This window comes from Cavia porcellus, unplaced genomic scaffold (genome assembly GCF_034190915.1).
Source record: "Cavia porcellus strain 051 isolate PalLab524CR breed Dunkin Hartley unplaced genomic scaffold, mCavPor4.1 scaffold_16, whole genome shotgun sequence".
In the NCBI taxonomy this organism is placed as follows: Eukaryota; Metazoa; Chordata; class Mammalia; order Rodentia; family Caviidae; genus Cavia; species Cavia porcellus.
The window spans coordinates 18567481-18590940 of record NW_026947499.1 but is presented as its reverse complement, the minus strand read 5'-3'; the positions used below and the strand labels follow the sequence as shown (position 1 = coordinate 18590940).

The 23460-nt window shown below is 51.1% G+C and overlaps 1 protein-coding gene across 5 annotated transcripts in view; it reads left to right on the top strand.

Annotated features, from left to right (window-relative positions):
- The window catches only part of Wscd2 (WSC domain containing 2), a 107365-nt gene that overhangs the window by 80263 nt on the left and 3642 nt on the right, over positions 1-23460 (top strand). For all 5 annotated transcript variants that reach the window (XM_063225810.1, XM_003477876.4, XM_013141815.3 and 2 more), the window contains 4 exons: positions 4051-4172; positions 6990-7164; positions 12636-12800; positions 17902-18102. In XM_063225810.1, the coding sequence (XP_063081880.1) occupies positions 4051-4172; positions 6990-7164; positions 12636-12800; positions 17902-18102 (663 nt within the window). The remainder of the gene's footprint in view (positions 1-4050; positions 4173-6989; positions 7165-12635; positions 12801-17901; positions 18103-23460) is intronic.

Below are 23460 nucleotides of genomic sequence, written 5' to 3'. Positions count from 1 at the left end.
AGAGCTCTTCAGCTCTCACCGCCCACAGGCCCTGATATGTGGCCTGCTGTAACACAAGTAACCTAGACAAACACCAGCATCCCCAGCTTTGGACACCAGGTGCTCTTGGCTTCTCAGGGAGAGACCCAGTCTGGATGGACTCCAGCAATGTTCCCTGCTTCCTTTCTCTCTCTATCTTTCTCTCCTCCACCACCCAACTCTGTTGCTTCTCATACTGGGCAGAGGATAGCTGAAAAATGCTGACCCACTGGCAGCATAGAACTATTTAGGGAATGGATTGGGTGGCTGAAGTTCATCTTCACCCTGCACTAGGAGAGGTCCCCGTGGTTACTGAATTCATGTGCACCAAAACCTCCTGGTGGGACACATGCCCAGGGGAGGCTGGTGTAACACTAGTTATCCTGGAAGCAAACAGTTAAGTGCACATGGCCACAGTCAGATGGTCACTGTCAGCAAACCAGCCAGGAGCACACTACCTACAGATGCACCTGGTCCACAGGGCCACACTCACATCCTGAGATTTTGGTCCCCAAGTGAACAGGTGGAACCAGGCTCACACAACCATGGACAGTCACACACACACACACACACACACCTGTGCAGTGTACACACCGACACTCACACTCTCGTGCACAGCCAGACACACTGTGTACACACAGATAGACACATTCAGTCTTCAGTCCCACTGCCCAGACACACCCTTGATGCAGTTGGATCCTCAGCTGCCCTCACATGCAGCCCCTCCTGCCCCACAAACACATGTGTGCACACACACACACACACACACACACATGCACACATACACACTTGCCCAAACATCCTGCACCCTCCTGACACAATGCTGTCCTGTTGTGGGGGTCTCAGGTGCCTCACGGTGGCAGGAGGGGACCCAGGGAAGGACCCACTGCTGTGAGGGTAATGGTGGGCTCGAGCCCTGCTACACCATGTGGCTGCGGTGAAGATTAACTGGGCCCAAAGCCTTCCATCCCATAACCTGGCATCTCCATGGATTTGGTAAAAGCCAGTGGAGTCGAAAGGGAGGGGAGCCCTGTGGTTTCTGAGACCAAAGCCAGAGGAGCTGTCCTGGTCCTGAGTGGCATCTAGTGACCACTGAGTCTGCTGCTTGAGTCAAGGCTCACCCACACTGCCCTGGGGTTCCCACCTCACTGCCCTAAGTATTTAGCTCAAATACCTGCACCCCTCTCTCCCCTCACCTGGCATGCATCACACACCATCCCCTGGGTGCCTGGTAAGACTTCCCTTTAGCCCCCATACCTCAGGAAGGGAGACTGCTAGTGGCGTTTGGGTGTGACTGCTCCTTGTACGGGGAGTGGAGGGCTGTCCCCTCCAGAGCATGCACCTGCTGGCCCAGCCCCTGTGCTCCACATGGCCTCAGACATGGAAGCCGTCAGAGGTGGCTCCACACTCTTCCAGGAGCTCCCTCGACAGCAGTCTCCGAGTACTCTTAACCCCTGCTCCTCATTTACATGTGGGGAAACTGAGGCATGGAGGGAACACACAGCAGATCAGCAGCATCCTAGCTGCCCTACTGTGGGTGCCTCTGTCCCCGGGCTGGGGCCACCGACAGGGAAAGAACAGCCAGCACTGAGTGGTATCCTGCAGCATGATCCAGGAGTTAATAACCAAAGCCAGAGGTCCTCCATTTGATTGTCCACAGTGAACAATGTCAGGCTGCCAGGTACTGGGTGGTGGAGAGATAATCACGAGGATGTCTTTTAGGGCTGAAATTTTAAAATATCATTCATAAACACCCGTGTCTTTCTGCTGGGAAAGTAATTCCTTAGCCTTCTCTCTGCACATAAATATTAATATGTGTGTGCTAAAAAGCATTTTTACACTATAGCTGCACCCGGATCCAGTGTACCTAGAGGCGTGTGGCTTTTGCAGCCTGCCTTGTCTTTTCTGAGGGCTACTGTTTTCTCAGCTGAGTCTTTGAAAGTTTCTGTAAAAAAAAAGTCCTTTAGTATTGTCGCATGACTGCCTCTCTGTTAAGCCCTCCTTCGTCTTTGAAACAGAAGGTTTGAGAAATCTGGAAGGGTTTTCATGAAACTGGAATGTGCTGATGTGTCTAAGCATTTGGCAGACTGACTGGCACATAGTGGGGACTTAGGTGTCACCTATCCTGTGACTTTGGTGTCAATGGTGTCCCTTGTTTTAGGTGATGATTGGCTTCTAGTAAAGGACATTCAACTCAAGATCTAAGAAATAACTGAGCCCAGTTTGAAGCATGCATCATGGGCCATTATTAAATTTGACAGGGCCCACTTTTTGTTTTTTATTTACATTTACTACATAAAAACACAAGTTAATAGTAGAAAGAATTAGAAAGGAATTTTATAAAAAGATGGAAAGAAAATCTATAATCCTACTGGGTCAGTCAAGAGGTCCTTGGGAGAAACAGAACCAATAGCAAGTATACACACACACATTAATAGATTTATTTTTAAGGAACTGAATCCCGTAAGTATGGGAGCCAGAAAGTCCAAAATTGGCAGACCAGACCAGCAGTCTGGAAACTCAGGCAGGAGTTACCACTGAAGTCTTGAAACACAATTCCTTCCTCACCAGGAAGCCTCAGCTTCTCTTCTTAAGGCCATCAACTGGTTAGATAAGGCCCACCCACACCACCAAGTATAATTTTTCTTGCTTATTATCAGATACATGTAGCTGTTGATGTGGTCTTTGACCAAACAGCTGAATGTCACATGCTAGTCAGATTGACAGTAAGGTGATCATTATACCTACGATCCAGAAGCACCATGGCATTAGCATGTCATTTGCCTCTGCAGAGATTTCTATACCTAGGTAATTTTTAAAGAAAATTATTTTATGATAAGTGAAACTTTATATTCTTGAGTTTTATTTAAGATATCTCAGCACATCTTCATCTGGCTAAGATAAGCCTTCACACCTGTCCTTCCTATAGAGGTGCAGAATTCCATTTGTGACACCTTCACTCAATACGTCCTTTGCCTAACCCCCCTCCCCTTGTTCCCAGACACCTGCATCAGTTCTAGCCTTTCCCTGAGTAATTTCAAATAACGCTGCCATGAGCCTCCTTCCCGAGGCAGCGTTGTCCATATCCGCAGTGGACGCCCTCCCAGATCCCGATGCCCTATATGTGCCCACCAGGTCCCCCTTGCTGCGGTGATTCCCACTGGCAACAGCTCACAGCTGCCCTGTCTTGGAAAAACAGTCATTGGACCAACAAGACCCAGCAGCTTCTCCCAGGCAGAAACATCCCAGCAAGGGGGTGGGGCAGCCCAGAGCCAATGGGGCACTGCCAGCGGGAAGGGCAGGCAGACCAAGGCCAGGCCCCTTGTGGGTGGCTGCCACCCTGAGAGCAGCCCCAGTAAGACCCTTGGTTCAGGCTCTGCCTGCATGAACCAGCTAAGGCGCCCCTCTGATTGGGGCTCCTGCTGAGGTTAGCAGCAGCTGGCTTCCACGTTGCTCACTGTGCAGCCCGGTGTTGTCCTGCAGGGAGACCGCAGGCTGTGTCAGCAGTCACAGCCTGGAGGAGCTAGCGCCTGTGTAAGTAGAGACCCCCAAGGCCCAGCGCTTCTCCCCCAAAGCCCAGGATGAGGGTTAGGGAGAGACCCTGGTCCTGGAAGCGAAAACAATATTCCTGGACCATTTGCCTTCCTGAAAGCTCAAGTGCTCGCCCATCTCCTGGTGAGACTGAAAATCCTCTGTGGACTGTGTCATTTCCCAGATGGGCTTTTCCCCAGCATTGAGAAGGAGGAGATGAAGCCAGGGGATGTTGCCAGTTTTAGAGAAGGGGATAGTGCGGTCCAGGGAGAGGTCATCGCAGTGCCTGGATGGTGCACAGAGGGGCTGGGGTTGAGCTCATGGGCTATGAACAGAGCTACTCAAGAACAGAAAATGCGTCCGCTCTTGCTGGCCCTGCTTTAGCTTGCTGTGTGGCGCTGGGGAAAACTCGCCTTCTCTGGGCTTCCTTCCAAGGTGGTTCTCCCCTCTAGATCTGACTCCTGCTGCCTCTGACCGTTCCTTCTCCCTCTGACTCTTCAGATGGAAGTGCAGTGTTCCGAGGCTGCTTCCGCAGGCCCGACAACCTCTCCCTGGCCTTGCCTGTGACGGCCGCCATGCCGAACATGTCTGTGGACAAGTGTGTAGACTTCTGCACGGAGAAGGTGAGCGCAGAGTCCTGCTCGCAGCGCTGGGACTCGGGGAGGGCTGAAGGGGCAGAACACACTGAGAAGCCACAGTCGGGATGGAAGAGGTCACAGATGGGGATCTGGGACACGGGAGAGGACTATGGTGCTGCATGTGATTTTCCCGAGTGCAGGGCAGAGTCTGCCCCTCAGAGTGCATACTGATAACGCTCAGAAGTGAGGGTGGAGTTTGGACTGGGGAAGAGTGAGCTCCCTGTCACTGCAGGTGTGCAAGAGAGGCAGGGCAGGGCTGGCATCCAGAAGTTTGGGCTCTGGATGGCAGTTCAACTGGACGCTCTATAGGTCCCTCCTCGGCTTAAGAACTTTGATGCCTGACGTTTCTCCTGTAGGTATTCATTGGGTGCTGCCTCAGCCCCCGCCCAGAGCTGGGCGCCTAACTGCCAATCAGTGATGTCTGAGGAGCTCCAGCCTTCCTTTAAAAGGAGCTAATTACATGAGTGTGTAAAGAACCATCCCTCCTTCCCTTCCAAAAGGTTCATTCATTTACTCTCAGATATTGAAAGAGGAGCCACTGTGTGCCAGGCCCCATGCCGAGCGCTGGGGATGCAAATCAGCGAACTATGGTGTATGTGCCCACCACGGGATTTGCTGAGGGCCTGAGCACTCCTCCCCGAGGCCTCAGACCCCTGCTCCGGCTCCTCCTGCTTGGCCGTTTCTCTCCGTGGCTACTCATGCACAAAGCCTCTTTCAGGAGGGCTGGGAGACTGCAGTGGCCGAGGCTGAGTGTGCTCAGAATGTCCTCCCCCTACCCTCTGGGGCACAGTCTTATCACAGACCTGTGAGTTTGAGATTTTCGCCCTCATTTCATGGTGGGAAAAACAAGACTTGAGCGTGAAGCTCTTTGTCCAAGCTCACAGCATGAGCTGGGTTGACAGTAGGGGCCGACTCCAAACCCACGCCCTAGCTGCCAAGCTACCCTGGAGACCCCACAGATGGGCTGTAGAGCCACTGCAGAGTGTCCCAGATACTTCTGGTCTCCAGGCATTCCGAGTGCTCCCTGTGCTCTGAGAGGCATCCTGGAGGAGAGGAGTGAGGTCCATGAGACTTCAGGAGGCTGAGCCTCACTAGGCAGGAATCCCCTGCCTGCATAGTGCTCCCTCTTGTCAGATAGCCCTCCCTCTCTGAGTGCCTGGAGAAGGGTACAGATCAGCCAGAGCAGGAGACCCACACACAGGAGACGAGCAGCCACAGGACAAGCCAGCAGGACAGGGCAGGCTGCACACAGGAACAGCGGCAGCACAAGTGGACATGGATGGGAAAGCCCCTCCATAAGCCGCCCTCCTCCATCGTCTTGGATCTCCTTGGGGCTCAAAGAGAAAACTGAGGGGATCAGGTGGGCAGGCATAGAATTGCTGGTGCCAAAAGATGAGGGTCTGGAGTGACCAAGGAGGCTCCACTAGCTAGAAAATGTCATCACCCGTGGGCCGGGTAGCCCGGCTTGCACATCAGCACCTCTCCCTCTGCTCTTCATCCAGAGACCACAGTTCCTCTTTGGTATCTGTTAGAAAGAAGCCAAACCTACGCTACAGCACCCTTGTGACTTTGGCACGGTACTGGGTTCTTCCTGTACAGGCTCCTGGGGGAACTCCAGGCTGTGGGTCCAGTGTAGAAGTGGACATAGATGGTCACTTGCCCTCCAAATGTCGGGTGCACCCTGCTCCCACTCAGCTGCCCCATAGAAAAGTAAAGTGATCAGATGCAGCTCTTTCAACAGAGCCTCCGGACAGGCATCAGGGTCAGCATTCTTTATGACTCCACAGAACGGTGTCAGGCAGCCTTTCCCAAAATGCAGGCTGCATGTCACCGTCAGAGCAAGGTGCTGTTTACCGTGGTATATTGCGTGACACAGAGAGAAGCATTTCTTTCTCAGTTCTCTTTCAAGTCCTCGAGGAGTGAGCTGCATCTAGTGTCTTTCATACGTCCCTCAACTAATCTCTCTTTTACAGGAAAAATGGAGCTGACCCCAGGCTCAGCATCTTGGCAGGCAACAGTGCTGAGATAGAATGTAATTACAATCCCTCCTCCTTTTGGGGGACGCATGTACCAGGATGCCCAGCAGCTACCAAAGTCCAAGGATGTGCAAGTCCTTTATATAAAGTGGCACAGTATTCACGCAGAACGTATGCACATCCTCCTGAATACTCTAGATCATCCTGAGACGATTTATAATACCCCATACAGTGTAAATGCTTTGTAAACAGTTGCTCTCTTCTACTGTTTAGGGAATAATGACAAAGAAAAGAAGGTCTAAACATGTTCAGTACAGACGCACATTTTCCAAATATTTGCAATCCACGGTCGGCTGGATCTGTGGGTGTGGAGTCTACAGATTGTTTTGTTTCCGTAGCATTTGGTATTTGCATTTATACTATAGAAGCATGCATAAGAGCTACGTGTCCACAAGTACTTCCTGTAGTAATTAGTGGTGCAAAATTTCCTTTCAAATTTAAGTTTTAAAAATTGAGTTGACTTGAGCCAGGTGCGGTGGCGCACGCCTATAAGCTCAGCACTCCAAGAGGCTGAGGCAGGAGGATCACAAGTTCTGAGCTTAGCCTGAGCAACTTAGCAACTTAACAAGATCCTGTCCTAAAAGTAAAAGTTTTAAGAAAGAACTGACTTCCAGAAACTAAGAATCAGAGGTGCATAAGTGGGACAGAATTGCAAAGGCCAGGCTCCCTGACAATGTCTGGAGACTGTCGTTGAGGGACGTGATGCGGAAGGGGGTGGCTGGATGTGAATCCTGACCCCTTCCCTTCCTCTTCCACTCCACCCCAGGAGTACCCGCTGGCGGCTCTCGCAGGCATCGCCTGCCACTGTGGGTTTCCCACCACGCGATTTCCCCTCCACGAGAGAGAAGACGAGCAGCTCTGTGCCCAGAAGTGCAGCGCAGAAGAGTTTGAAAGCTGCGGGACCCCCAGCTACTTCATTGTGTACCAGACGCAGGTGCAAGGTGAGCCAGCCCCCTCCCGCCCCCGTGGCTTCTGTGCAGCCTATGTCCTAGTCATCTGGGCCGGGGACAGGGCTGGGAGCTTGGCTAGGCCCAGGGCTGTGCTGGACAGCAGAGGGAGCGCTTGGCAAGATTCTAATGAACCTATCCCCTCTGTCCACCATCCCTAAGGACCTTTAATGGCTCGTTGCTAATAGTAGAGGCAGGGAGGTTGAGTGGGGACAGAGACTTGGGTCTTGCACTGGCTCCAAGACAGACCTGTGATCACAGGCAGGTCGTTCCCCTCTCCAGGCTCCAGTTTCGGGACTTGCCAGAAGTCACACTGCTTATAAAACCTTTTGCCTAACGATTGTGCGAGGTGGTTGCCACTTGGGTCAGGCATTGCTCGCTGGGACACAGCCCTACAGAAACCCCTGAAGGGTCGCCCCACGCTCCAAACCAGTCTTATGGCAACCTTCGTCTCATTTAGGGATGTGAGGTCCACAGGAGTCCGATGCTCTGGGCAGTATCATCCCCACTTCACATAGAAGACAGCCATGCCCAGAGGGCTTCCGAACCAGCCACAATTACACTTCCATGAGTGCAATTTGCTTTCAGGTCCCAGACTCCAAAGGCCCTACTAGAAACCTTGGCCCGTGGTGTGAATGACACTCTCCACACCATCTGAAGCCTCATCAGCCAACAACATACTTTTGGGCCAAACATTCTTCCTTCTTTTCCTGTAACCAGGCCACCACATACAGATGGGCAGGCTGGGCACTGAACAGGAATGGCCTACTCTTCTATGGTGCCTGAAAGGTGGCCTGTGCTGCCACACCACACAGGCCAGATGGCAGCACACCTGCCTGGAGGAAAAGGCATTTGCCCTTTTTTTGATTTGCACAAAAGTCCAAGAGCTTGTGGCAGCCCCGTCCCCTGTTTGGCATGATGGGTACCGGGTGCTGGCCAACCGTGGCTACTTCCTTGGCAGCTGAAGTCTGCTGATGGCTTCTCAGCCATTTATTTATGCTCCAGTGAGGAGGGATGAATCTTGTTAGTTTTGGGGGTGTGTCGGTTCATCTAGGCAGCCACAGGGCCTTGGCCAGAAAAGGGGCATAACAGATTGATTACGCTCTGGCCATGAGTGGCTCTGATGTGGCCTAGATAGACACTGGAGTGTTTTCAACAACAGAAACAGGCTCGGTGGATGAGTCTGCTCATTCCTCATGCCCTGGCCCAGGCCATCACTGCCCCTCCATTTTCCCATGTCACCCTGAACCCACAAAGAAGGTTCGAGCATCAGGTGGTCTGTCAGGCTGCCAAGTACCTGGCCCAGCTGGGAGCCCAGCTGCCACCTGTTGAGAACCTACTGCACACTAAGCCCTGATCTTCCCAAGGAAAACTAAATAGCTCTTACATGTTTATCGTCTGCTGAGCACTGTTGAAGCCCTTTGTCTGGCCAAACGCATCTAATCTCAGTGCTCCAAAGTCATAGGTGCTGCATTACCGTTTTACAAGTGAACTGACCCAACATACAGAAAGCAAGGAGGGCACGGCCTGGACAGGGCAGAGCTGGGGTTCAAACCCAGGCTAAGTCAAGCCCAGTCCCAAGGCCGGGTTTGTATCCATTCCTTCTCAATGGGCGTTGCAAATACTTCACATTCGCTATGCTCTTTAATCCTAGAGGTTTCTTAGCTTTGTTTCACAAATGAGGAAACAAAGATTCAGAGAGGTGTCAGCCATTCTTCAGTGTCCTGAGAGTTCAGGATGGAAGCCCAGGTGAGGTGGTTGAAAGCATTGCTGGTTTGGCCGGAAGCCGTTGCTGTCATTTCTAGAGCTTTAGACCCAAATAAGCCTTCTCTTTAGCCCTGAGAACAGCAGCCTCTGTCTCAGCACTGCTGTTGTTCTCCCAGGAGTTGTCTGAATGGAGAATTCTGTTTTCAGGGGAGATTAAGAAGCTGGTTCCCCACCCCAGCCCCACCCTGCATTGTGGGAGAAAAAAGTCAGACCTCAGAAAAATCCAGACTCGCACAAAGAACATTCAAATGCTCTTTCGTAGGTTTTATATTTGTTAACTTTTTGCAGAATTTCTTGACTGTATATCTCTCCATCTCTTGATCATTATTTCTCTGATGCATTTTTTTTTTTTTTTTTTTTTTTTTGTCTTTTTCCTTTTTATCAGTACCGGGGATCGAACTCACGACTGCCTGCTTGCAAGGCAGGTACTTATGCCGCTGAGCTAAATCCCCAGCCCCCTCTGATGCATTTTGAAGCTGCAAACACCACTGTATTTCCGTAATGCGGGCTTGCTTGGGATTTTTTGAAGTCACATTTCCGTGGGGTGAGATGCACAAATTTTAAGGGGACTAGTGCACAACCTCTTGGCAATCCATACCCAGATCTAAATATAGTAGAACATGGTCATGTTCTAGATAAAGTACCGCTATTCGGGATCCTTTTTTGGTGTGTTTGTGCAAAATCTACTCACAGAGTCTACCCAGGCATTCTTCGGTATATCCTTCCTGAATCCACCGTCCTCAGAACAGAGTGGGCACACTGAGAGAAGAGGACAGAACCTCCGATTGGCAGTGCTAAGAGCTACACTTGGTGTGTGGTGGAGGCTTTACAGGTGTGAGCCCCATGCTGAGGTGCCAAGTTCACGCTCCAGTTTAACTTTCCTGACACCTTTGGCCACCACTATTACTTAGCAGTCCCATTTTACAGATGAGGAAATTGAGGGGCAGATAAATTGTTTCAGGGTCACCTGGGCACATAAATGGCAGAAACGGCATTTGAATCTAGAACATCAGACTTCTTCTTGAAAAGGCTGTTGTGGAGAATCATCAAGGCTCCTGGTAGGATTTCCAGTAAATGGCAGCTAAGGCAGACTGGGAGGAAATTAGGGTGACACCTTGGGAAGGAATCATCAGCGAGGCCAAGCGGTCTGAGGCTCTGAGCCTGGGCAGCAGCTAGCAGTGAGCAGCCCCTGGGGACCTGGCAAGAGCTGCCACTGGGCAGTGACCAAGATGGGGGCTGAGGAGCACATGGAAGGGAGGATGCAGCGTGGGGGTACGCAGTCAACTCTCCCCGGTGCCCGGCTGCTGAGTGATGGGGGACAGGCATAGGTGCAGTCGCTGGAGCAGGAGGGTTTCAGTGATGGGGCTTCGGGTTCGTGTTTGAACATTAATGATACTGAGTTGGCGGAGAGGAAGAAAATGGGTTGGCAGTGACGAACGGAACAAGAATTTGGGAGAGGAGGGTGGGAAGGCAATGCAGGCTGCCAGCTCCCCCGGAAGTGGGAGGCAGAGGCTACGGGAGGTGAGGAAAGATCACCCGCCTTCCCTGCTGGTAAGGACCGGGTTCACCTGCCCATGTGCAGAAGGCAGGAGGAACCCTGGGCCTCCATCTCTTCTTCCTTCTCTCCTCCAGAGCCCCTGTACTGAGGTTTCTCTCAGCTTTCCTCACAGCTACAGGCACCCAAGAAAAATCACAGGTTTTTGGCTCCCACAGGGTTACAGGGGATATGCCCAGCATGCATTTTCCAGGAATTCTAACAGTAGTGACACCCTGAGGTGTCAGCAAAGCCAAAGAATCAATTATATCAGAATGGTAGTCACCTAACCCATTTCACAGATTAGGAAACTGAGGGCTAGTGAAACATAGTAACTCCTCCTTTGGAGTATTAACATATTACATGCATTGTTTATTTAATCCTTGCAAAAAGTTCTACCAGGTAGATGTTACTGTCACCCATCCATCCGCAGATTCATTCATGTGCCCATCTATCCAGCTACCCTGAAAGCACTTATTAATCACCCACTGTATATCAGACATTATGGAAAGTAGTGGGGAATCAGCAAGCACAATACAGGCAGAGTTTCTGATAGTGTATATGACAGTGGTGCCCTAAGACTAACGAAAGCTCCAATCCAAGGTACTTAACTGAGAGAGGAGGATCGCAAGTTAGAGCTCAACCTGGGCAATTGAGTGACTTAGCAAGAAATTTTCTCTAAATAAACAAATAAGGGCCAGGGATGTTACTCAGTGCAAAGTGTGTGGGTTCTACCTCCAGGACAGCAACAAAACAACACAGTGGGGGTTAAGTGAGGAGAGAAACAGAGAGTGATGCACAGGTTATAATGGAACTGCAGAATTCCTATCACTTAGTGTTTGTAATATGCTTTTCTGTGTTTATACATGTCCAGGGACTGTCTCAGTTACTTTTCTTATTGCCGAGATAAAATATCCAACAGCCAAAGTTAAAGGAGGAAAGGTTTAGTTAGCTTGCAATTTGCAGGAGTTGGTAATCGGCTGACTCCAAAGCAGGGTGGCGTGGCAGGGGGACATGGTAGGCAGAAGATAGCAAAACAAACAAGGGCCCAAAACAGCATCTTTCTGCTTCTTTTATCTAGTGTAGGCCACTGAGGGGGCAGCACTCACAGCCTTAATCCTCACACCCTTGAGCCTAGCATTGCACCGTGAGTCAGTGCGAACACCACACCTCTAGATCGGTCACTCTGAAAAAGCCCCACCTATGACTGCATGAGGCTTTGGGGGGACCTCTAGACACAAACCATAACTGATACACAAGTACTACCATGGCACAGTTGTCTGCTGCACGCTGCCCAGTAGCAGGCCTTTCAGGGGCGTAGCCTGGGAATGAGGGCTGTGTTGTACAACCCTCGTGTGTGCAAGGACACGCTGTGATGTTTGCACAACGACGAGATGGTGCATTTCTCGGAAATCTGTGCACTTCTCAGAAATGCACCTGACTGCAGATATTTACTGACCCGACACTATGCTGTCCCTAGAGGTGCACGTTCACTTTGGGAGACGTTGCTTGAGTTACAATTGTGACAACAGATGTGGAGGCAGTGAGCATATTAGCACAGTAATGATGGCTCAAGGACGTACTCACCCCACAAGGGCACCTCAGAAGCCAAGCAGGAAAGCGGCAGTGGTGGGCACAGCACCCCTGAGGCGCCCCATCAGGACGAAGCAGAGGAGGAGTGGACCAAGAGGGATGGCCGGAGGAGGAGGGCGGGAGGCCCTGTGGCGGGGTGCCCAAGGGCCCCTCTGCAGGTCTTGAGGCCAAGGTAAGAGGCCTGGGCCCGATCCCATGTGGACAGACGCCAGCAGGGTTTCAGTAAGGAGAAAAGGGTGAAGGTGAATGTGACAGACTTGCTCTGCAGGGGAAACTGAGGCCGGGGAGGAGATTCATCCTCATGGCTGACTTTCATTAAATACTATATGTTAAGTACTCTACTTGCACTACTTTTTATATGTGACTTTACGTAATCTTCACCTCACTCTGTGAAGGACACATTTCCCTCATGTTACAGATGGGGAAACTGAGGCCCGCATGAGTTTTGATCATGCGTGCTGGGTCACACGACTGAGCAACGGCAAGGGTTGGGTTCCTCCCCCGGTCCTCTCTGGATGGGCCTCGGCTGCCTGTGCCCCTCATGTCTATATGTGCCCCCCACCCTTTGCAGACAACCGCTGCATGGACAGAAGGTTCCTTCCTGCCAAGTCCAGGCAGCTCATAGCTCTGGCCAGCTTCCCGGGTGCCGGCAACACGTGGGCCCGGCACCTCATCGAGCTGGCCACTGGCTTCTACACAGGCAGCTACTACTTTGATGGTTCCCTGTACAACAAAGGTAAGGAGATGGGCAGAGAGGGAGGCTGCCTGGACTTAAGAAGGGGTCCAGGGGTGGGCATGGACCCCTGAGCTGCCAGTGGAAGCTACTATGTGCTTGGCACCTTCCCTTCTTTTATATCTGACAAACATCTCTTGAGTTTTCTGTCCCTAGTACCTGTCATCTGCGCCCATTCGGTAACTGACATTTCTCAATCACCTACCACGTGCCTGGTTCCTTCATTCAGGTCAACCCTTAAGCTCCTACTGTGTACTGAGCACCTTAGATATCCACTCACCAGTCACTCTGTGCTGTCCATGGAGGTGCACATTCATCCTGGGGCATTGATCGGGCACCAGGTTGAGTTCACAGATGTTTCCTGATCACTAGTATGTTTGGGGTGTTCTTAAGTTTGGTTTTCAGCATGCATCTATAGGGCACCGACTGTGTACGCTTTGTGGGTATTCAGATCACACAGATGTTCTCCTGGCCACCTGGTAAATGGGCCAGACGGGACACGCTTCCCTAAGCCACCCCGAAGCCTGGGGCAGGATAATGCTGCTCTTTCCTAGACACAGAAACTGAGGCTCAAAGAAGGAAAATACCAAAAGTCACATAAACGTGCTTTCAACGCGCTCATCAGAAACCACACCTGTTTTTTAATTTCAGATTCTGCCTCTTTCTTACTCTGTCACCCAGGCAAGGAACCCCTGGATTTCTCATTGTGATCTAGAAACCATGGATGTCCCTGGGCGTGCAGCCCTCTCCTTGGCATGGTGGGGCATCGGGAAGTAGGTCCTCTGCCTCCTCCAGGGGTTTTTCCATCTGTGTAGGAAGCAGCCCTTAGCCATGGTCTTTGGTTCTACAAAGCAGCTGAGGACCACTTCCTAGCTGTGTGACCTTGGGCAAGCTACTGCGTCTCTCTGATCATGTGTGATTAGACACAAATTGGAGATAACTCTATGGACTTAGGTTATCTCAAAACTGAGGAGTTAATATATGTGGCATGCTTGGCAATAGTATATAGGCTGTGAGCATTAGGGCCTGGGGACTGGGGGCTCACTATGCACAGATTGAGAGTTGACAGAGAGCCACACCCAAACTGTAGCTCAGAGAGGGCCAGGAGCAGGTCTCTGAGAAAAAAAACAAAAACAAAAAACAGAAAGAAGGCAGAGACTGGGGATAGGGGGAGATGAGAAAGGTTGGAGTCATCAGGGGGAGGAATAGGTGACCTGTGTAGAACCCCAACTCGTTGACACCATCATTGACTTCTAGTTTGGGCTTCAGTGGTCATTTATTGAGCGTCTACGTGGGGCTGATTGTGTTGCATGTTTGTGTCAGGATTTGAACCCAGGCCTGGCTATCAGCAGTACCTGTGCTCCTGACCCCCGGCTGCACCATCGTGGTGAGAGCTGCTGGAGCATCTTTTCTCTCTCAGAGGCAGAGTGGCTTAATCTAGCAGTGCTTCTTGTTGGAAGTGTAGAAGGATGAACAGTGGTCTCCGGGTCAAGTACTCGGCCTCTAACTTCAGAGAAAGGGAAATTAAATCTTAAGGTGGGATCCGGGGATCCAACCTTCAGCCTGAGAGCTCACTCGGAGGCTTGGGCCACATTTGCCATCTTTCTGAGCTTTCATTTCCTGGTGGGTCGGCAAGGAGCTCACAGGTTTTTCCAAAACTATAATAAGATAGTGTTTGTCAGATAACATGTGTGAGGCTGTGGTGTAAAAACTGTACATGCTCTTTTAAATGACATGTGACCCAGAAATCAGCTGGTTATCAAAGTCAGAGAGGGGCTGGGCCCTGACTAAACAATTAGAATCACCATAGAGCTCTTAAAGTCTCAACAGCTGCTCCCCGCATCTTTTTTTTTTTTTTTTACCAGAATTCTAGGGCTGGGCCAAGCCTTGGTATTTTCTCAAATCTCTCCGGAGGATTCTGATGCAAAGCCCGAGCTGAAACCCCAGCTCTAGGCTAAGGACTCGGTCTTCTTGCCTTCAGAGCTGTAATATTCCAACATTTCATCTCTGCCCCGCGTTTGGTGTACTCCAGTGCTGTGTGATAACGAATCATCAGTAATGCAGTGAGGTGCTTTGTGACTCAGCTTCCCACTGCCGTGATAAATATCACAGCCAAACAACAGCAAGAAGAAAAAATATATTGGGGTTCACAGTTTCAGAGGTCTCATTCATGGTGGGTTTGACTCCATGGTTCTCAGGCTGGTGGGCAGAAGGACCCGGGGAAGGCGAGATGCTCACCACACGGTGGCTGATGGCAGTAGAGGACAGGTTGGGGCGAGATACGTCCTCAAGGCTCATCCATGAGAACCTGCTCCCTTCAGCTAAGCCATCATCCTCCGCGAGCTCACCAGATCAGAAACCTATCAGTGTATTAATCCATTGACGAGGTCAGGGCCCTCGTCACCCACTTGCTTCCCAACAGCCTCCCTTCTGACCACTGCTACACTGAGGACCACGCCTCCGACATGAGCTTCTGGGACCAGTTCACATCCAGACAGGGAGGCCCCCAGATTGGCTGAAATCTTGCTAACTCTTAAAGATAATGGGATTTGTAACTGTGCCTCATTTACATAATGGAGGTGCTAGGCTCTGTGGCACAGAGGGACTGAGGAAGGAGTCCCGGGGGTGCCATTCAGAGGCTCTGCTCTGGCCTCAGTCGCACAGCTCTGATTCTCCCTGCTGTCCTTCAAAGACAGCTGAGTGATCACCTGTTGTTTTCTCAGGAAAGCCCCTCCCATGTGGCTTCTCCACAACCCCTCCCACACTGGAACCCCCCTTTCCTTGGGAGCCATCCCCACATTTCCAGGGCTCCTTACACAGTAGCTCCTCAGGCAGCCACACCCTGGAATCTGGAGCAGATGTCTCGAGATGTCATGGTTTTCCTTGTTTACATTTGTTTTCATCTCCATAAATATTGTGCTAGGTTGACCCCATCATGGACAAAGGGAAATGTGACTTTGGTGTCACAGTGCACAGAACTGATTTAAAGCTGTTTGACCATTAGGCCATGATTCTGATGATTTATTTTTCCTGAGAGCCTGGGTGTGTTCGTCTGTACTTTCCTGCCTGTGTTTTTCCATGAATGGTCATAATGAAATGGATTTCAGTGAAGGTAAACTAAGTCACAGAGGGAATGTCGGTGTTGTTCATTGTGCCTAGGTGGAATGCATGACATGAAATTGCACCAAGGGCTCCACATTTAGGCCCACACTCTCTCAAGCCCCATGCCCTACTCCTCGCTGTCCTCTGGAGACAATTTTCCCCACAATCCTGTGCATCCCCTGTCCTCCAAGGCTGGGGAGAATATTTTATCACGGAGATAGGCCAGAGCTAACGGGCAGGCTAGGCTGATCCCTGTAGCTTGGCATGGCCAGTCCAAAAATGGAGCCCAACGTGAAGCGCATTCCACCCTGGCTTTTCTGCCCAGTGGCCCTGTGAGGGTGGCCACACACCCCTGGGCCCCTGACTCCAAGAAGAGAACTAGGTACCACACCAGCTCTTACCTCATCCACCTTCGAAGCCGAACACAAATCATTAAAAGCTTTCCTGAGTGAGCGGGGAGGGGACTGGTGAGGGAGGGCGGCTTCTCTGTCCACGACTTCACCTTTGCTTTGGCTGTGCTAGCTGCCACAACTTCTCATGATGACCACATGAGGTGGGGGTTACAGGTGGGGAAACTGAGGCCCAGAGAGGTGACCCAACGTCAGAGTCGCTCACTGAGTTGGAAACACAGCCACTCTCCTGGAGACCTGCTAGGTAACATTTCTCCTTGGCCCTCAAGATTCCTTCCAAATGCTCTGTCCTCGTGAGATTGGGGGTGTAGACTCAGAACCCTGGCTGGCCTGAGTCTGTATACTGGCTCTGCCTCCCCCTAGCTTTGTAACTGGGGTGAGTTATTCAACCCCCCTGCCTCAGTTTCCCCATCTGTAACATCCCACGTAGAGCCACTGAGAAGACTGAATCCTCCAGTACGTGCAGGGGCTCAGGCCAGAGTCCCACATGGCATCATCACTGTGAAAGTGCTTCCTCCTTCCCCAGCTGCAGGAACCCCCGCCAGGGCCTCAGCTTCTGAAATGAAAAGCAGGTCAGACGCCTTTTTCCTCTGGCTTACACCCTCTTAAGGGCTGCGGGACCCTCCCTCAGCACCCCAAACCCTCTCCAGTCCCATCCATGCCCCTCCCCTGCTGTCTGTGCTCCCTCTCCCTTGTGATACATTTCTTCCCACCGGCCACAGGACTTTGCACCTTTGTCCCCACCCGCTGACCGATTCCTGTGCAGGGAAATTGTCCTCACCCTTCCGTTCTCAGTTTAAGCACCTCTTCCCCACCCCACACCTTCCTGGACATCACCTGACTTTGGCCTGACTTGCCAGCTTCAGGCTGCAGGCTGAGATCGTGTGTGTTCTGTCTCTCACTAATTACAATCAATGCCCTCTGCCACCCCAGGGATGCCCTTCCCATGGAGACAGAGGAATCAGGGGCACCTGAGATATGTTCACACCACAGGGAAGTCTTAAGACTTCCGCAGAAACCCACTTCCACCTTCTTCCTGTGGGTCAGAACAGGTGTCCTGTGGCTCTCATGGAGTGGACGTGAAGCAGCTGTACCCGAAGTGGAACTGTCAGGCCCGTTTCCTAGCACCCAGATATTAACTTTTATTGCACTGAGCATGACTGTGACTCTCATTTGCATCACTGATTGACTAATCTGGCTCTCAAAGCCTGTAAGCCTTATGGATGGATTTATTTATTTTGCAGTACTGGAGGTTGAACCCAGGGCCTTTGCACTGAACTACATCTCCAGCCATTTTAATTTCTTTTTATTTTGAGAGAGAGTCTTGTTAAATTGCTAAATTGCCCATGCTTGTCTTGAATTTGAGGTGCTCCTGTCTCAGCCTCACATAGTGGTGGGGTTATAAGGGATTACAGGTGTGCACCATCACACCCAGCTTCTTTTTTGCAAATCACTTTCATCCCCAGACTCCTACTGCAGAAGCCAGCACACAGCATAGTGGTTACTCGGTAAATCCAGGGATCAGGGTGGGCTTCCTCACCCCAGCTGGCCTGCCTGTTCCTAACCTCTAACCTCTGGGCTGGATCCCCAAGGGTTCAAAGGTGAGCGGGATCACTGGCGCAGCGGGCGGACCATCTGCATCAAGACCCACGAGAGCGGACAGAAGGAGATCGAGGCCTTCGACGCCGCCATCCTGCTCATCCGCAACCCCTACAAGGCGCTCATGGCTGAGTTCAACCGCAAGTACGGTGGACACATAGGTTTTGCGGCGCATGCGCACTGGAAGGGCAAAGGTAAGGCCTGAGGGAAGGGGAGGGGCTTGAGGGGCGGGGAATGGGGCGTGGCCAGGGAAGGGGCGGGCTTAAAGTCATCCTGCAAATCCAATTGTCTGCTGTGGGTCCAGCTCACACTACGGAGAGTTAAGTCCCACTGCCCACCTCGCCCACAAGCGACAGCCTCTGAGCCCGGCTGTTACAAGCAAAGGTGGTTATGTCTGCGGGCTCTGAAGCAGACGACCTGGGCTCCAGCCCACCCTGCCACTTCCCGGAGCAGCTCCTTACACTCTGGACATCTGAGCCCAGATAAGATAGTGCGGATGTGGGAAGTTATTCCTTTTACAAACCTTTGATGGGTGTGACTGTCACTGTGGTGATGGAGATCCTCATGAGACTGGCGAGGCATTGGCCAAGGCAGGAGACTCGAATTCAGTGCAACATCAGCGACTGTGGGACAGGGAGGTCCTGAGAGCTCAGGTGCAGAGCGTCCTTTCAGCGAACCTTCCAGTTGCGCTGCGAGGCAGGTCCCAGAGCTGTTGGAAATGGTAGTATTGGCCTCCAAGAAGATCTGGGTCTGAGATTCAGCTCTGACATTATTAGGCAATAGAGGAGCCTGTGTGACAAATGTTTAGCACAGAGAGGTGGCCTAGGGTAGCGGTCAGAGCTTAGAGATTTAAGACCCAAATTCCACCATCTTGAGCATCTTTTAAAATCCCATATCTGTCAACTTGACTGAGTATTTTAGAAATGCTTAACTTTTTGTGTGTGGTACTAAGGCTTGAACCCAGGGCTTTTGCACTGAGCTACATCCTCAGCCCGTTTTTAAAGTTTGAGACAGGTTCCTGTTAAGTCATTGAGTTGCCCAGGCTGGGTTCAAACTTAAGATGTTCCTGACTCAGTCTCCCAGCATGCTGGGAATGCAGGGTACACCCAGCTAGAGGTTAACTTCTAAAACCCCCACAATAATTCCCGCTATTTCATCCCTGGGACAACCCAAGTTCAGAGAGGTCAAGGAGCTTTTTGGGGTGGAGGTTTGCAGTTACATAGATGACTAGATTCTGACTTCCTGTGGCCAATGGGAAGGTATTATCTGCTTAAAATTTGTCAGGAGGGCAGATCTCATGTAAAGTGTTCTCTTTTTTTGGTACTGGGGATTGAACTCATGACCTCACACTTGCCAGGCAGGTGCTTATGCCACTGAGCCAAATCCCCAGTCCCTGTAAAGTGTTCTTAACACACAAGCACATCCATATATGTTCACACACACACATACACACACAAAGACACCAGTAGATTTTGGAAGATGATGGATGTGTTTATGACCTATGGGAACACTAACACAATTGTATCCCCATACCCCATCTCCAAATTGTACATATTAATTATGTGCAGCTTTTTGCTTATTATTGCAGTTCTAGCTCAGTAAGGCTGATGGAGAGGAACTTTTCCATGAAGTGGTGGAGCAGGGATTTGAACTCAGGATTTGCTCCTGAGTTCACACTGTTAAGCACTGTACTTTGCTGATGGACTGCAGATGGTCCTCAGCTTATGATAGACCCACTTGTGATGGGAAGACTTTATGATATGCAAAAGTACAACCATGCAACCAATTCTTTTCTCTTTCAATACAGTAAATAAATTGTATGGGATACTCAACACTTTATTAAAAACAGGCTTTTTGTTACATGACATTGCCAGTTGTAGTCTAATGCAAGTGTTTGGAGCATGTTTTAGGTGGGCTGGGCTTACACTGGGATGTTCAGTGGATCAGGTATATTCGATGTGTTTTAGATGTACAGTATTTTCAGCTTACAAAGTGTTAGTTTGGACATGGCCAGTCTTAAGTCAAGGAGCTCACCTCAGTGAGCTGTTAGTGGCTCTGGGTCAGCTGGTCTAGAGTCCCAAAAACTCAGCAGGTACTCTGTGGATGTGAGCTGCCCCCAGTTCATCCAGCCTCCAGACACCAGGCTGCTCCCAAATGCCAGCCCCTCCATGGAGACAGAGCATGGCAGGCTGCCATCACCTGTACCCTCCACATTGATTTTTTTTTAAGCAAACCCTTGCCCTGGCCAGCAGGGTGTCACAGAAGTACAGACGCTGCTGACTGGGAGTGGGAGGGACCTGAGGATCATTGAACCCCTCATCCTCAGCCCAGGCTGCACATTAGACTCCCTGGAAGGAGCCTGGGAAAATCCCAGTGCCTAGGTTGCACCCAACCCATTGCCAGGGTGGAGCCCAGACACCATGGTTTTTAAAACTCAGCTCCTTCCAGTGTGCAGGCAGGGCTGAAATCCCCAGCGTCCCTGTGTGTTGGTGAGGAAACTGAGGCTTAATGAGAATTAGAATCTGCCAAGGTCACTTGAGTACCAGGGGCAAAACTAGCCCGAGGACCAGCCCTTCCACCTCCCAGGCCTCCTGATGCCTGAGGGAGGATGGAGAGGATTAACTCAGGAAGTTCATGGGCGCTGAGCATTTGCTACCTAAACTCCCCAATCACACGGGGAAGTGAGAAGGGTTGTCATGGCATCAGTAGCATCTCACTGTACAGCCCAGATTGGGACAAGTCCTTGACTAAAGAAAGCCCCAGGCATAGGCTGAGCTGCGATCCAAACTCAAGCACTGACCACCAGACTTCGCTCTTGCCCTGGGTTGCTGCAAGATGCCTCATCTGCTCAGAGGCTCCCCACTCCTGCAGGGGTCCCTGCTTTGGCTTCAGACCAGTCCCCAATTCCCAGAAGTCATCTCTTCTGTTTTGTCTTATTCAAGACAGCTAGAAAGTATAAAGTAGGAAGAGGAAAGATTTGGCACAGACTGGACCAAGGGGCTGCAGGGGGCACAGAAAGGACGCTGTGCCACACTCAGCTCCTGTGAGGACTGCAGTCCCACGCTGGTCTGGAGTTGGGGGAACAGGCCTTCTGCCAGCACCCCCTCCCAGGCCAGACCCAGACTCTACAAAGAGCAGAGTCTCCAGTGTCCACTCTGGCCATTTCTCTCATTCCACCATCTGGACACTGCAGCATTTGAGTTTGAGACCCTAGCTTTTGGCTCCCCATCCCCTGGCTGCAGCATTGCTGGTGAGCTGGTTAGAAATGCAAATTCTCCACTTGCACTTGAGACCTACAGAATCGGGAACGCTGGCACCAGGGCCCCCTGCTCCTTGCAACAGCCCCCCAGGACTTCTGATGAGCACTCCGCTGAGGGACCTCTACTTAAAAGCCTGGTTCCTCAAAGTGTGGCCAGTGGACCAGCTGCACAGACATCAAGCAAACCCCAGCCCAAGCTCACTGGAGCAAAATCTGCCTTTTAACCCGATTTCCTAGAAGGCTTTGAGTGCACCTGAAAGTTTTACAGTTGCTGCTTTGGGATGCCCTTGGTGGGAGTGGGAGGGTCGCCCCAGGACAGTCGAGGTCACTCAGCTATTGAGCAGGTGGCCCCGGCCTTGCCCTTGTCCCCTTCCCAATTTCAGCTCCCGTACTCCCCTCGCCACACCTTTGGTTCCATGACATTAATTTTATAATCTCCCTGGAGTGAGTCCAAAGCAAAATTTTATGTGATATGATTACACAAGGTGAATTGTCCTGGATCCGTTTAATGAAACAGATACAGTGTTTAATGATTCCATGGGGAGCTAAGTACAGTGAAGCCATTAATCAGTCCTTGGTTCCCTCAGTCCACAGGAAGACGGAGCAGAGATTGGCCGGCTTGTGCACCTGTTTGGCAGTTCAGGCAGTAGCTGGGCTCATTACCTGTGTTCCATGACGCAGTGTGTCTTTATTACCAGATTTACAGGCCGTGATCAATTACCAGGAATCCTGAGCTAATCAAGGGCTTGGTTTTAAATTTTGAAATGTTTAAATGAAATATCCTCTGCCATAGAACAGGGTGGCGTGGGCAAATACTGCAGTCAGAACAGCGTGGGTATCTACTCTGCTTTGGGATAGAGCCTATGAGATGTCTCAAGAGATGCGGGGTGCACAGGGGCAGCATGGACACATACAGTCACAACAGTGGCCAACATTGATCTGGCTTCTCCTAAATCCCTGGCATCACCATACTGAGATTTCTGGGAATTTTCCACTCTATCCACTCAGCACGTGTGAGGAGGGAGGTCTTATCAGGATCGCCTGTTTGCAGATGGGTAAACTGAGGCTCAAAGCAATCAAATAAGATCTCTAAAGCCTCACAGCTCATGTGGAGAGGGCCTGTGTCTCGAAGCTGGGCAGTTCTCCTGCCAAGTCATCTACACACAGACCTCGAGTCTCAGGCGACAGTCTGCAGATGAAGCGTGAGGCAGGTAGATGAGGAGGCAAGCTGCGCAGGACCCAGAGCAAAAAGGGGCCCACTGGACCGCCGGTGCTTACAGGGCTCATTGGCATGGTGGCTTGCAGGTTCAGCACGGGGTTGATGTGGGTTTCACTCCCGCCTCGGACGTCCCCTTTGACCTTGGGATATTTGCTTCTTGTCTCTCAGCCTTTTTCCTGTGTCCAAGGTGGTGCTAGTAATTCTTATGCCTCAGGTTTGGTCTCTTCCTCTTCCTCCTCCCTCCCTCCCCCCTCCTCCTCTCTCTCTCTTTCTCTGACTCTTTCTCTCCCTCTCCCTCTCTCATTTTTACACTATTGGGGGTTGAACCACCCTGAACCCCTAAAAAGTTATCTTACTAATTTTATTTTATTTTGAGAGAAGGTGCCTCTGACTACACTCTAGACTCAAACTTGTGATTCTCCTGCCTCAGTCTGCCAGAGCGCTGAGATCACAGGCAAGAAACACCGTGTCTGGATCTCTATGCTTCTTGAGAATTCAGAAGGAGGTCACGCATAAAGAGCTTACCGTAGCCCCTGACACCCAGTGCACGCTCGGGCAACATCCATTCCCAGTCGGCCTCTCCGACTGAGGAGTCTGGGGTCCCACAGAAGTGTGCAGTTAGCAAGGACACTGCTATCTTCCCAGTGCAGTCAAGGCCATTCACATGAGCTACCTAGGGGACCCAGGCATCATGTAGCCCAGCCCCTCCTCTTCCTTAGGGACACCCCCAACTATCCTAAGGTACTACTAGAGATGGCCAGAGGGGCCAGGCCTAGAAGTCTGAGTCATCATGGCGCTGGGTGACAGGTGCTGTCCCCATCACCTGGGCTCCTCCCACGAGCATTAGCAGCTGTCCTGAGTCTCCTGGGATGCTTCGAGGCGACTCTGTCATTGCAAAATTCTGAAAAGAGTCAAACAGACCATACGCATACTAGATTTTTCCTAATCACCCAGATACATCTGGTCTTAACCCATTATAACAGTACGAGCTCAATTAGTCAGAGGCATTGTAAATAATCTATTTTAAGAATAAAAAGAATTTCCTTGTCACTGCATAAATATTTCCCAAGCAGC